This window comes from Ruditapes philippinarum, unplaced genomic scaffold (genome assembly GCF_026571515.1).
Source record: "Ruditapes philippinarum isolate M1 unplaced genomic scaffold, ASM2657151v2 ctg2226_1_1_1_1, whole genome shotgun sequence".
NCBI lineage: Eukaryota > Metazoa > Mollusca > Bivalvia > Venerida > Veneridae > Ruditapes > Ruditapes philippinarum.
Window position 1 is genome coordinate 99220 of NW_026853784.1, and position 13173 is coordinate 112392.

Genomic DNA, 13173 nt, shown 5'->3' on the forward strand with positions numbered 1-13173 from the left:
AAACATGTATGTTGTTGTGCATGGCGACAGTAACGAACCTTACAGAAACGGACATGCTTCCAGTTATGACACAGAGCCGAAACAGTGTACACAAAAACTTTTCCCGCTCTTTAATCGTCACCGAGCCGTCAAGTAAAACAATGATTTAATTTTCTCGAAAACATTGGATATTGTTGGTATGGTTTGGCGACTGAAGAAATGTCAATAATGCACCGCCTTATTGAGAAAGCCTGTACACATTCTGGCTGAGATCGACCAGCTGGGATAATGTACGCCATGTACCTGTTAAAATGCCGCTCTTTTAAAGACATATTGCTGAGTTTAACGGCCATCAGATCTCTTTTAAAAGTCGTTCAATTGTTAGGATTTGAAAACCTTTCCTGTGCACTGGGTAAATGTGAAATATTGCAGCCTGAATGACAAATACAAAGGCTTTCAGATTGTAATTACGAAAGCTAGCCTATAAGAGTTCTTAATATCTAGTTTTTAGATTTTTTTTTAAATTTCTAAGCAAATCATTGGCAAACAAAAATTATTCCTGCATCTCCATGTATTACGTTTTTGACTACTAGGCAGCGCTTAATCAGTTCTACATAATCTTGATTTATTCTATCATTAAAAATGAAGTAGAAATAAATCCACTTCTATACTGTTACTTTTAATAACAAATATTTTTTTGTCTTTTATCTTATTACTTTCATTATGGAATTTGCGAGTTAAGTACTTACCCAAAACTGGAAGACATTGTTTGCAAGGTCCTGTTTAACTGACATACAGTTTTATAAAATGAGAAGAGCAAAGTCCGGAATCTATTTAAGTACGGGATAATAATTACACGGCTTTGACAGATTTTAGTGTGTTCTTTAAGCTGACGTGGAAAAATGGCGTCTACGGCATGAAACTCTTCGTTGCATTTCAGATTTTTGTGGTTTTTACTGCAAATATTGATTGTCAGGAAGTATGCCAGTCTTTATTTGGTGGCCAGGTATATCCACAAGAAACTTGTGCTACGCAATCTGGGCAGAGATCTCTCGGGCATTCTCTACAGTGGAGCCAGGCAATAAGTATGTACCCCACCCGCTTAGAGTGTAGTGATGATAATTAATGCATCATTGTCAGTAGGATGCCAGAAAAGTTGATTTATTTTCAATCAAGCATTTAAATGATACTTCTCAATTTTGCAATTACAATTTACATGTGAATGATGATAAATATGTCATAGCTGGAAGCAATATGGAAGTTGCTAAATTTGGCATAGCCGTCTGTGCAACAAATTTAACAGTTTTACCTATATAATTAATATACTATGTGATGGAAACTGAATTACACATGAAGCAAGATCTAAATGATTATATTACTGCCACATCTCTGTGTTGCATTTAGGCTGCGTGATTTGTGCATATTTTTGCACATCACGCATTTTAATGAAGTCAGTGACTGTGCACGCCAAGTTGCTCACTAGACAATCTTTTCAACTTAATTCAGTTTATCTTCATCATATCTTGAACACTTCTGCCATGATTGTTTTCACTTGCAGTTATGACTAAAATACGTACTATAGCGTGTGTAGCAGCAGGCCAGGCCATCTTGTATTGGTATTGATGGTTTGATCTGTGCACATGAATGACAGACTATTCTCTCCCTTACCAGTTCCTCCCCCTGACGGTTCTCTCCCTAACCATTTCCTCCCCTGACGGTTCTCTCCCAAATTTGAAATATGCAGACAGTTCTCCCCCAATTTTTATAAGTTATCATTTTAGTTTTGCCTTAATCTAATAATATTTCTTAATGAAGATTATTAAAAGAATGTGTTTGATATTAACTGCATTTTATGTTTTATCAGCTGAAAAGTGTTTGTAAATTTAACACCTTTTTTCAGTATTTTAATCCTATCATAACATACATGTGACAAATGAAATGGGCCAAATCTGGATTTTCAGCTGGATTTTGAGGCTCAAAACTGGATTTTTTTATCGACTCGAATTTCAGTGCGTGTTTGGCACATTTGGTTCAAAGAATCTATATTACCCTCAAAATCATTAAATGATAATACTTTTTATGATTTTTTTGTTGATCAATATTAATTTATTTCACCAAAAAAATAAATAAATAGATAAATAAATAAGTGTAGTCATACTGGCTATTTCTAAAACAGTCACACTTTCACATTTCATTATTTTCAGTTTGAAGAATTATAATGTCTTTTCAGTCATTCAATAATTAAACACAAGCTATTTGAAAACGTGCAACAACTATTCATAAACATAAGACTATGACAGTTAAATAACGTAACATAAGTAAAAGACTCAAAATAAATGCAAGAATCGTTCTGTTATTAAATCCACATTTTTGCCTCGATGATTGCGTAATTCCTAAACAAAACAAAAAATTACCCACTCACTAAAAATAGGTTAATTAGACATCTCAAACAGGTTTTGAATGATCTACTTTAAATGATTCTGCTCCCCTTTTATCTTTATCAGTGCGGCACTAATCAAAGAAAATCAAAGGATGAGCCGAATTCATACATGTAAATTAACAGGGTCGTTTTGATGACGTAGTGTGTAATACCTATTGCCAAATTACAAAAGAGGTCAATTGACTGACACAGGACACGTGATAAGTTAAACATGTGAGAATAACTTTGGGTATTGGAACTGTTTATTACGTCACCTTGCTGTCAATTAGCGACTCAACATTTAATCCGCTATAATTTAGGATATGGACAGATAACAATCAATGCCCGGAGGCACGGTTTACATTTTAGATACAGGTGCTGTGTTTGATTTTTTTTATGTTCATTTTTTTTTTAAATATCGGGAATTCAAGCTGTAATATCGGGAATCGGGATCAGTGTTGAAATATCGGGATTTTTTTAAATCCCGCCGGGATGTCACATGTATGTCATAATCAACACCTTTATTGTGAGAGATATAGATCATTGGACAGTGATTGATATACACTTGTAATTATGTTAAGGTCTAGCTAATGTGATGTTCATTCATTTGTTAAATAGTGAATAAGGTGGAAACAAGTATGTTCTAGAAAATAAATAAACAAAACTGGTATGCAAACACATTCCACATATACTTTTTTACAAAATCGATTTTAAAAACATGTAGTCATTAACTTGAAACAATATATAATACCGAATAACTAATATAATACTTATTCATCAACACCTTTTCACAGCTATTTTAATCTAATCAACACCTTGATTCTTGAGTAATGAATTAATAAACACCTCAATTATCACTGACAGCAAACATTTAACTTAACGCATACATGTGTGTATTGAACTCCTTTTTTCTTCATTATACAAAAGTTTAGCAATTAAAATTTATAATCATTTTTTGCCTATAAATTTCATTTTTATTTATTAAGAAAAAAATAATATCTTAATAAAAAAGTGAGTTATGATTATCCTTATCAAGAAAATTATTCATTAATTATTTTCAATGACTAAACACATTAAAAAGTATACATTACATCTAATTAAAAAATCAGAATAATTAACTAATATCATCATTGATCAATTATTATTATATGTTTAAAAAAATGTTTTTCTAATTCAATTTATATCAATTGATAATAAAGTTACAAATTTATTAAACATCTAAATACTTCAATAAAATATTTTTTTCTCTAATTTATATTAATTTTTGATAATAAACTTACCGATTTATTGTTGCTGCTAACAAAATTGAAACTTGAATTAAACATCTGAATACTTCATTAAAGTATTTTCTCTCTAGTTTATATCAATTTATAATAAACCTACCCATTTATTTAACATCTAAACACTTAAAATCTATTTTTTTCTAATTTATATCAATTGATAATAAACTTACCCATTTATTTATCATCTAAATACTTTAATGATAATGTAATTATAAAAATAAAAATGGGGAGGAACTGTCTTCTAATTTGCAAATATGCAGACAGTTCTCCCCCAAAATAGGGAGAGAACCGTCAGGGAGGAAACGTCAGGGGAGGAACTGGTAAGGGAGAAAATAGTCTGAATACCGTGCACATTACTAGTATTAATAAATTATAAAAAATCTGACCCAGTCGACTCAACTACCGCTACAGAGCACCAAAAAACAGAAAGCCAGTAACATTAAAAAATCAGGGAGACAATCCTTCATGATTTTGAAATTCTAGATGCAAAACTGACATCTGAAAAAAATGTTTTATCTTTTTTTAAATTATAGATCACTCAATTCAATTTTCAACCATAAATGTATTATACCTATATGAATTCAAATTTTAAACCTTTATATTGTACACTCACTTATTGTATTTGTTATTTTCATTGGGCTGTATTATTTAAATCAAACATTTTTGTTGCATTAATTTATTATAATGTACAAGTCATTTGTTTATCTTGTCATATTTTTAACATGCTTTGATGTACATGATAAACCAATCTTTTTCAGTATCTAAACCTGCTCCAGACTGGAATGGAACAGCAGTTGTAGATGGAAAATTCAAAGAGATCAAACTGTCAGATTACAAAGGAAAATATCTTGTCTTCTTCTTTTACCCAATGGATTTGTAAGTTTGATCTCTTCAGTATAATAACTTTGTATTTTAATAAAGTTTAGTTACAAACCTGCATTGTATATGATCTGATCAATAACACAGATTTATATTACAAGGATTGGACACTCCCAGTTAACCCTATATAAATGCTTAAATATCTTGTCGTGCACCCGATAAAGGTACATCGATCGATAATTTATCGGCGCTAAGCGAAAATGCCCGTTCGCAACGGATACCTACTTTACAAAATACCATATAGCTTTTCCATTTATTATCCGATTTTTGAAATTTAAAGTTTATTTTCAAGGAAAATGCTTGTTTAATTCAAATATCTAATTTATTTTTTAAAGATACAGACTATCTGTCCGCAACGACGATTAAGAAATTAACTTGACGAAATCCGCGGTAAATTTACATTTTTTATATAAAAAGCAGATATTTGAAATTTATTATTACGGTAACATAATACATTCAATTTCAAAATTAATAAAAAAAGAAGCCGATGGAAGTTATTCACAGTTGATCAAAGATGCAATATTTAAGATTTATTTGGTTATGTAGTCAAATTAATTGACGCACAATTGTTTTACGGGTAATGTATTGCGGGCTTTACAATTCGCTCAACACGTGAAGTAAATTTATTCATTTTTTTAAATACAAGATATTGCTGATATTGTCAATACATGTATTGCCATTTTCATAGGATATTTAAATTTTCTTCATCATTTATATCATTATTATTATTATTTTTTTTTTGTAAATCTGTTTTCAAATGTCGGTGCAGTGAAGTAGACAATCATCGTAACAGTAAAGTACTCTCGTGTGGCTGTCTTGATTCCGGCCTTTTTAATGTCACTCGTATATTTTAATTATTTCACTCGAATATTTTAATTATTCTTTTTATTTGAGTGCCTGTAGAAAGATATTTCTGATATTTTTTAATGTAACGCTAAAAAAACAATAAAAATCTTTACAGTTTGAGTCAGTATTATGCGAAATAAAAGTAACTGTTGATTATTTTTTACACATCGCTTAAATTTCTTTGAAGTTTAATTACTTTTGAAGGGGGTTAATTACCAAGTAACAAGTGATAATTGAAAAACTTTATTTTCAAACTTTCATTATCAGGTTACATGTGATAACTTCAACACTCAATCTTCAAAAACAAATAGAATTTGAATGTATATGTTGTATGTGCGCGGTCTTTAACTACAGTCCACTTAATTTGTATAGCCCTTTCTTTGAAAAATAATGAAAATAAACATATGACAAATAAATCATTTGACGTGAATTGTGAAGGATAACTATGAAAAAAATCTGTTTAAAAAAAAAAAATATTATAAAACAGCTGTTCAGTATGCCAATAAAAGTTTCTTCCTTGAATTCATCTATATATGAACGAATGTCTAGAATGATCTGATAATATATTTAATACGCTGATTAGTAGAATATATACTATATTTATACTGATATACAGGTATATCAAATAAAAAATGTACAAATCATTTGGAAATAATTCACAGAAATAAAGACACATTTCAAACATGAATTTCTTTAAAAGTATTTTAGCAATCAAGAAACATTTTTTTGCAATGCCACCATTAAACCATGTAAAAAATAATTATCTTAATCTGACTCGCTGTTATAATCTATGTTTGACGTAAAAGGGCGTCAAAGTGTAGAGGATTTGCCTAAACAATAGGCGAATATTTTTTAAATTAGGTACTTTTTAACTAAGCGTCGCAGCGTTCTATCGGCATTTTTTCATATATTAATACTTTAGCTGCACAAAATAATACTGTATCAATACATTCATATGTGTATAATTTTTCACAAAGCTGCAATAACACCACATACTCTTGTGAAAATCTGTCATATTTCGCACTCCGAGCGTTCCGCCATCTCATTCTGTCCACCTTTATCCGATTCCGCGCATGCGCGCGACGGGACTTTAAGCTAAACGAAAGTGTCCGATCCTTGTAATATAAATCCGTGTCAATAAGCAATATTTTTGTGATGAAAGTACATGTAATTTTTATATGTTAATTGAAGTATGTGGTTTTTTTGGTATGTGTAATTTTTATTTTATGCCTTATCACAAGAATTAAATTAATATATTTTAAGGCAATGGTTACTTAATGATATGTGATTATTTTAGATTTTTTAATGGGACATTTATGTTTATTTGTACATTTATGTACTCTAATATAGCTGCTAAGTAAGCTTTTGGTTTCTGTTACAGCACATTTATTTGTCCTACTGAGGTGGTTGCCTTTAATGAAAGGATAGAGGAGTTTAAGAAGATAAATACAGAAGTTGTTGCATGCTCCGTAGACTCACCTCATACACATCTAGCTTGGTAAGGTCTCTGAGAATCTCTTCTAACGCCAAAAATAGTTCTATATCAAGTCTCTGAACCCCTCCAAAACAGGGTGGGTAGGTACATATAGGAAGGACTTATTCATATAATTTTATATACATTATATATATATTGTACAGAAAAGACTTCTAAAATGTGGGAATTCAAATATCAAGTCTAGGTTGGGCAGTTCAAAATAGGGTTAGTTTAGAAGACCCTAATTTGTTTGGATATATTAACCCTTTCGCTGCCAGAGGGTTATTGTTTTATTGTTCACCTATTTGCCAGAGTCTAGGTTGGGCAGTTCAAAATAGGGTTAGTTTAGAAGACCCTAATTTGTTTGGATATATTAAAATAAAAGCACTATTTACATGCTTCATTGAAGTGTGTTGAAACACCTACAATTCATGTCTGACGCTTAGGTCTATGATTTTAGTGCCTAAAATTTGTTTAGTATTTGTATATTTGCAAGTTAACCATTTAACTTTTGTTCCTAAAGTATTCATGTTTCCATTATAAATTCAGGTAGTTGTGAGTATCATTTATTACATATATGTTAGTTACATAAGTGAATGTTTAAAATCAACATTTTTGTCAACTTGTTAATCACACATCTTTTAACATAAGTTTTAGTAGTATGTATATTTGTATTTGACTACTAATTTATTGCAGGATAAACACTCCAAGATCTAGTGGTGGCCTAGGCTCCATGAATTATCCATTGTTGTCAGATATTACTCACAAGATCTCTAAAGCATATGGTGTCTACTTGGAAGACCTTGGACATACACTCAGGTATGCTTTATTTCATGAATTACATATTTGATGTGACTTACATACCTCATTCTGCTCCCCAAAATAAAACTGGAACACTACCCTTCGGTTGGATTTCAGGTTGGTTGATTCAAGGTCACAAAGGGTAAAATTGATTTTCTTTGTATTGGATAGTTTGTGTGTTTGTTTTTCCTTCATGTCAAGCCCCATTTAGGGGACCTGATCTTTAAGTCACACCAATAGACTGCTTTCTGAATTTTGTAACCAATAATTGTGGATTGTTGCAGTTGAAGGAGAATCTCACGACAAGTGGAATTCAAACCAACAACCTCTTGATAAGAAGTCATATGCTCTACCCTACATCACTCTTCCTCCTCTCATTGACAATGTTTTTATGAAAGTCAATATAAGTGATATGTTTTAAGGCCTGCAGACATTTTCATAAAAAATCACAAGAGAAATCTTACGATAAATCTCCTTTTCACAAAAAATCTTAAGAAAATCTTAAGTGCAAAATCTGTCGTAACTTTACGATAGGTCTTCCCCGTTCGTAAGTGTAATTTTTTCTCTCTTAAGAGTAAAATATCATGTATCTCTTACCTAAACTGAATAAAAACAAACAAAAAGTTGGAGGACAAATGAATATTAAGCAAACAGTATGCTACAAATAACACAAATTGAGGTATAATTATTTTTCAACATAAACATTTGTGACGTCATGACTTGATGACGTCACGATGGAGAGGGTTATGAATAGTTTAAATGTGAACTATACTGTAGTATTATTGAAAACTTATAATTTGTACAATTGGTGAGTTCGATTTAATTGCCAGCATGTACTAGTGGTACCTTTTTATTTCTTTATAACCTAGACCTTTTTTAGATATATAATTATCTTCAATCAAGATATAAATTATATCAGTTTGAATCATGTTTTGTTCTTATTGAAATTTGATTGTGTACATTAGATATTTCAAGCTCTTGATTACTTGATTTTAAAACAGGAATCAAATATAATGCATGCACATCACTATCAAATGAACGTTGCTAGGGATGTTTTTGTCGTAAGATTTATCGTAAGTGAATTTTTTATCTTAAGATAAAATTTTAACTTGCAAGTGGCTTAGTGAAAATGACTTAAGATTTAACTTACGATTATCGTAAGTGAAAAACTTAAGATAAATCATAAGATTTTTTGTGAAAATGTCTGCTGAACTGTATATTTGCATGATATGTCATGTTTTACATTTGCTTGAAACAGAAATTTAAGTTGTATATCAACTGTCTGTATATTTAATTTGAAGATTTTACTTCATAGACTCTTTTCATAATGATTTTTATTTACCATAATTAACATCTGAATAGAAACATTTACTTGTGTATGAAGTAAAAACTTCCAGAATAATAGACTATCTGAATCAATACTTCTTGCTATACACTTAGAAGTGTATAGCAATTTTTGGAAAGTGTTTAGATTTTTAAGTTGTAAAAAAAAAGAAAAACAAAATTCACAACAATCTACATGTATAAATGTACTGTTATATTTAATCAGAGGATTGTTCATCATTGACACAAAGGGCACATTGAGACAGATCACAATGAATGACTTACCTGTGGGACGATCTGTTGATGAGACGCTTAGACTTGTACAGGCGTTCCAGTTCACTGACACACATGGTGAAGTTTGCCCGGCTAACTGGAAACCTGGTGCAGACACTGTAAGGCTTAATACATGTCTTACTTATATTTAAAACTTAAAAAGTTTTTTTGTTTCCAAAATGATCAGTTATTGATTTGTATCATGAAACTTTTAAGACACAATATGTGTGTAAAGTACAGGGAAGAACTTGGTAATTTGTTATACACCTCCCCATTCAATAACATATTGGTAGTTCTCTTTTACACACTGGCTATGTTAAAGTAAAGTCTGTGAAAATGAAATTTTTATGACATTTTGGTTCAAGGCAGATACTTGTACAAACTGTAAAACTTCAAGCCATGACCCATGAGAATATTCCCATAATTTTATTGTACATACAAACTCTTTTAGAAAAAGGCAAGTATGTTTACCATATGTCTTCATATAACGGTGCATTCATTGATATTTTTGTTTTCTAGATTGTACCAGATCAACAGGAGAAGCTCAAGTATTTCAGCAAGCATCCATAAAACCAACATCTAATATCATCTACATTATAACCAGATGTTAGACTGGTTAACATATTGACAGTTTTCTTGTCTCAGCTTTATCTTTGAAACTTACATTGAAAACCATTCTGAATATCTGTATAGAAACCATTGCTATAAAAACCTATGTGTTGGCCTATAGGAAGATTTTTTTGGATTTTAGGCAGATATCTTACATAGATGATAAATTTTTCTAGAGTTTGCATAAATCTTTTTATCTACATGACATGACAGCTTTACTTTTTGCGACGGACGCGCCCTCAGGCGCGTTCAGAGCTAAGTCATCTACACATGGGATTTCGTCTGCTACAATCGCGCAAAGTGTCCTCAACCGAATAACAGCCCATGAAAAAGTACATGAATTTGATCCTTTAAAACTCACATACTTTGTCGGGATATCTTAAAATCTTCCATATTTAGCCTTTTCAATTTCAAATTAAGTTATCCAAGTTAAAATATGAACGTATTTGATTGATAAAAACGTTGTAGTCCCGTAGTATTATTGCGCAATATGCAAATTACTGCCGAAACGATTTACAGCTGTCGAAAAAGTAGGACAGCAAATTATACTATAATAAAGGTGTAAGCTCTGAGTTCCAAGAAATTATTAGTAGGAAATAAATATTTCTGCATTATACAAAACATTATTATTAACAAATCAAAAGTTTTTCGTGACTAGAATAAGTCGCGCATTAATAAAAGAAGAACTATTTTCGTGACTCATGCCGCGGGTTTAGCTGAATATTCAGCAGTTATTAATAAATTAGATACAGTATAATGGTTAGTATAAATATCTATTTTTGAAAATGCATGTAACAAGAGAGTTTTTTCAACACTTTACCACCATGTAGTCTTTCATGGTAATCTTTATTGATTCGGAAGTTATAATATCAGTTCTACTTCCGATTCTTGTGGTTTGTTTACATATTTTTCTAGGTCACGATATGAGTTAACATTCGCTATTCTAAAAATAGATTCTGCTTTCACCTGCAGGCGATTAGGGAGTACACATTATATATGTAATAAACCAGCGGATACTTACTTTGCTTACATGCAATACTTACAATTGTAAGAAGCAAACAAGTTGAAAATGGAATTTAGTATGAAATTGAAAAGGACAGCTTAAGTGACGTTTAAATTAAAATAAAAACGATGTGCTCTGGCCTCTACATCTTTACCTTGTAAATAAAAAAAAATCTAAAAAAAAACACTTTTAATTGCTGATGATTTTAACCAAAAATATTTTTAATGAGACATATCCAAGAGAAATAAAAATACAAATGACTTATATTTTATTGTCTATATGCCCACTATGATATAACACGAAGCAATTCTAAATAACATTCTCACATGTATAATGTATTATGCTTGAAGTTAATTTGCATGGTTTTATTTTAGAAATATTTCGTTGACAGTTTTTTTTTCTATTTACATATCATTCCTTGGAATAAATCGATAAGGACACTGATTTACAAGTTTGACCAGAGTTTTTAGGCATAAATTTCATTCTGTATAACTTTTTAAGTAGAAAATCTGAATTATATCAGATTGGGACACATAAAATATATTGCTCTACAAATCTCGAACTTGTATGGAAACAAATTTTCTCTGTTATATCTTTTGTGTTTTGTTTTTTTTCTCTAAAAAAGCCTTAATGTCTCTCCGGTTGCATGTCTGTCGCATTCAGTGCTGCAGCACTTTGATTACTTATACTAGTTATTGTTTGTTCACACTATTTTCTTAGACCTAGTCATTTATTAAAGAATTTTCAACATGGTTCATACTGTATAGAAATAAACCATTCCACTATTTTTGATATTTGTACATGTTTATTTTTTCTGTATGAGGAACATTTGTTTATTGTTTGATTAAAATAAAATCATTCACAGTGCTGAGAAGCTAGAAATTAAAGGCAAATTTAAAGACTAGACTAATTATGATTAAATTAGTTCATATTACAGTAAGCTTTCTTTCTTTTTCTTTTTTTCCAATAAAAGTTGCTTTTTGTATTTAGTTAATATGTAAAAAGGAAACTAATATAACTTACATGTCTACTTTGAGTGACATACAGTCACTGGTACTCAGTGATTGATATGTATTATATCTTACTGCTAAATTTATATTTATAAAGTTGTTGTTTTATTTTAAGTGTTAGATCGATAACCTGTATGCTTTAAACATTTTATGTTTTGATTTAAGTTGTTTTAAGCTTAGTATTAAGTTTGTTAAGAATAAATCCATGCTAAGGAGTGATATTTCAATCATTGTGTTATAAACCAGATATTCATTTGCTCATGACAGCTTATATATACACGTGTAATTGTGTGTACTCATTGTGAAATCCGTATTGTAGAGTTATTTATGTTGTGTGTTGTTGTGTATTTTGTTTAAATGTAATAACCTAGGTTTGGGTAATTAAATGTATTTCAGACTGTATTTAATAATTGTTATATTTTAAGTTAATTGAGGGTAACCATTCTATGTTATAAAATGAGACCAGTCTATAAATGCAGCTCTCTGATTGGTTGGATTCAGATGATTCCTACAGCATCATCCAATTGGGTTGTCAGATGAAGAAATTAAAGTTAAGCGAGAATGAGGTGTTTGGCCAAGATAGGAAATGAAACTAAGTTTTAAGTTTTAATGAATTTATACATGTGTCTTTGTTGTAAATTATGTGTTTGAATGAATGGACATTTCTATATATGAATATTGAGTGTAAAATGTAGGGATAGGAACATATCTTATGTGTTAATATAATTTTTGAATGAATGAAGTATTGCCCTATTTGATCAATGCTACATAGATTTGTGTTTGACATTTCCATTTAAAAGGGCATCTATTTTACAAAATATTGAATGATAAATCTTACAATTAAAGTTGCTAAGGTAATGGGATACTTTAAATGATTTGAGGTTAATTTGTCTAAATATAGGCAAAAGAAATGTTTAAAAATACACACACATACATTTAAAAAAAAAAGCTCCATGAGAAGTATTTTAAAAACTGTTAATAAAACGGGCAATTATAACATACATTTTACCAGCATTTAATAAGTACATACTGTATTATTATATTTATATGCATTTAGATGTTTATGAATATCATTTGAGTTTATTAAATGAATCTCTGAATGAGACTTATATGAGCATAAATTGTTGTTTAATTTTTAGCTCACCTGTGCTTAGAAGTGAGCTTTTGTGATGACAGTGCCCGTGGTCCATGATTGTCCACAATTACATTAAACGACATCTCCTAAACCACTTACCATTTCACAGAGATGTTCCTTAGGTGGTCCTCAAATTGTT

The 13173-nt window shown here is 30.3% G+C and overlaps 1 protein-coding gene across 1 annotated transcript; it reads left to right on the forward strand.

Moving 5' to 3' along the window:
* The first annotated feature begins 850 nt into the window (after nucleotides 1-850).
* Nucleotides 851-13013, forward strand: LOC132737870 (peroxiredoxin-like). Its single transcript, XM_060725240.1, has 6 exons — nucleotides 851-1064; nucleotides 4440-4557; nucleotides 6788-6904; nucleotides 7577-7699; nucleotides 9231-9396; nucleotides 9797-13013. Exons 1-6 carry the CDS (start codon nucleotides 896-898, stop codon nucleotides 9845-9847), a joined length of 744 nt encoding a protein of 247 aa, XP_060581223.1. The 5' UTR covers nucleotides 851-895; the 3' UTR covers nucleotides 9848-13013.
* The last annotated feature ends 160 nt before the right edge of the window (nucleotides 13014-13173 follow it).

What these genes read in the sequence shown, in the direction of transcription:
- LOC132737870 (XM_060725240.1), top strand. Translation starts at nt 896, where the DNA reads ATGAAACTCTTCGTTGCATTTCAGATTTTTGTGGTTTTTACTGCAAAT. An exon ending in TTCTTTTACCCAATGGATTT is followed by an intron (nt 4,558 to 6,787) that starts GTAAGTTTGATC and finishes TTTCTGTTACAG; the next exon opens with CACATTTATTTGTCCTACTG. An exon ending in CCTCATACACATCTAGCTTG is followed by an intron (nt 6,905 to 7,576) that starts GTAAGGTCTCTG and finishes AATTTATTGCAG; the next exon opens with GATAAACACTCCAAGATCTA.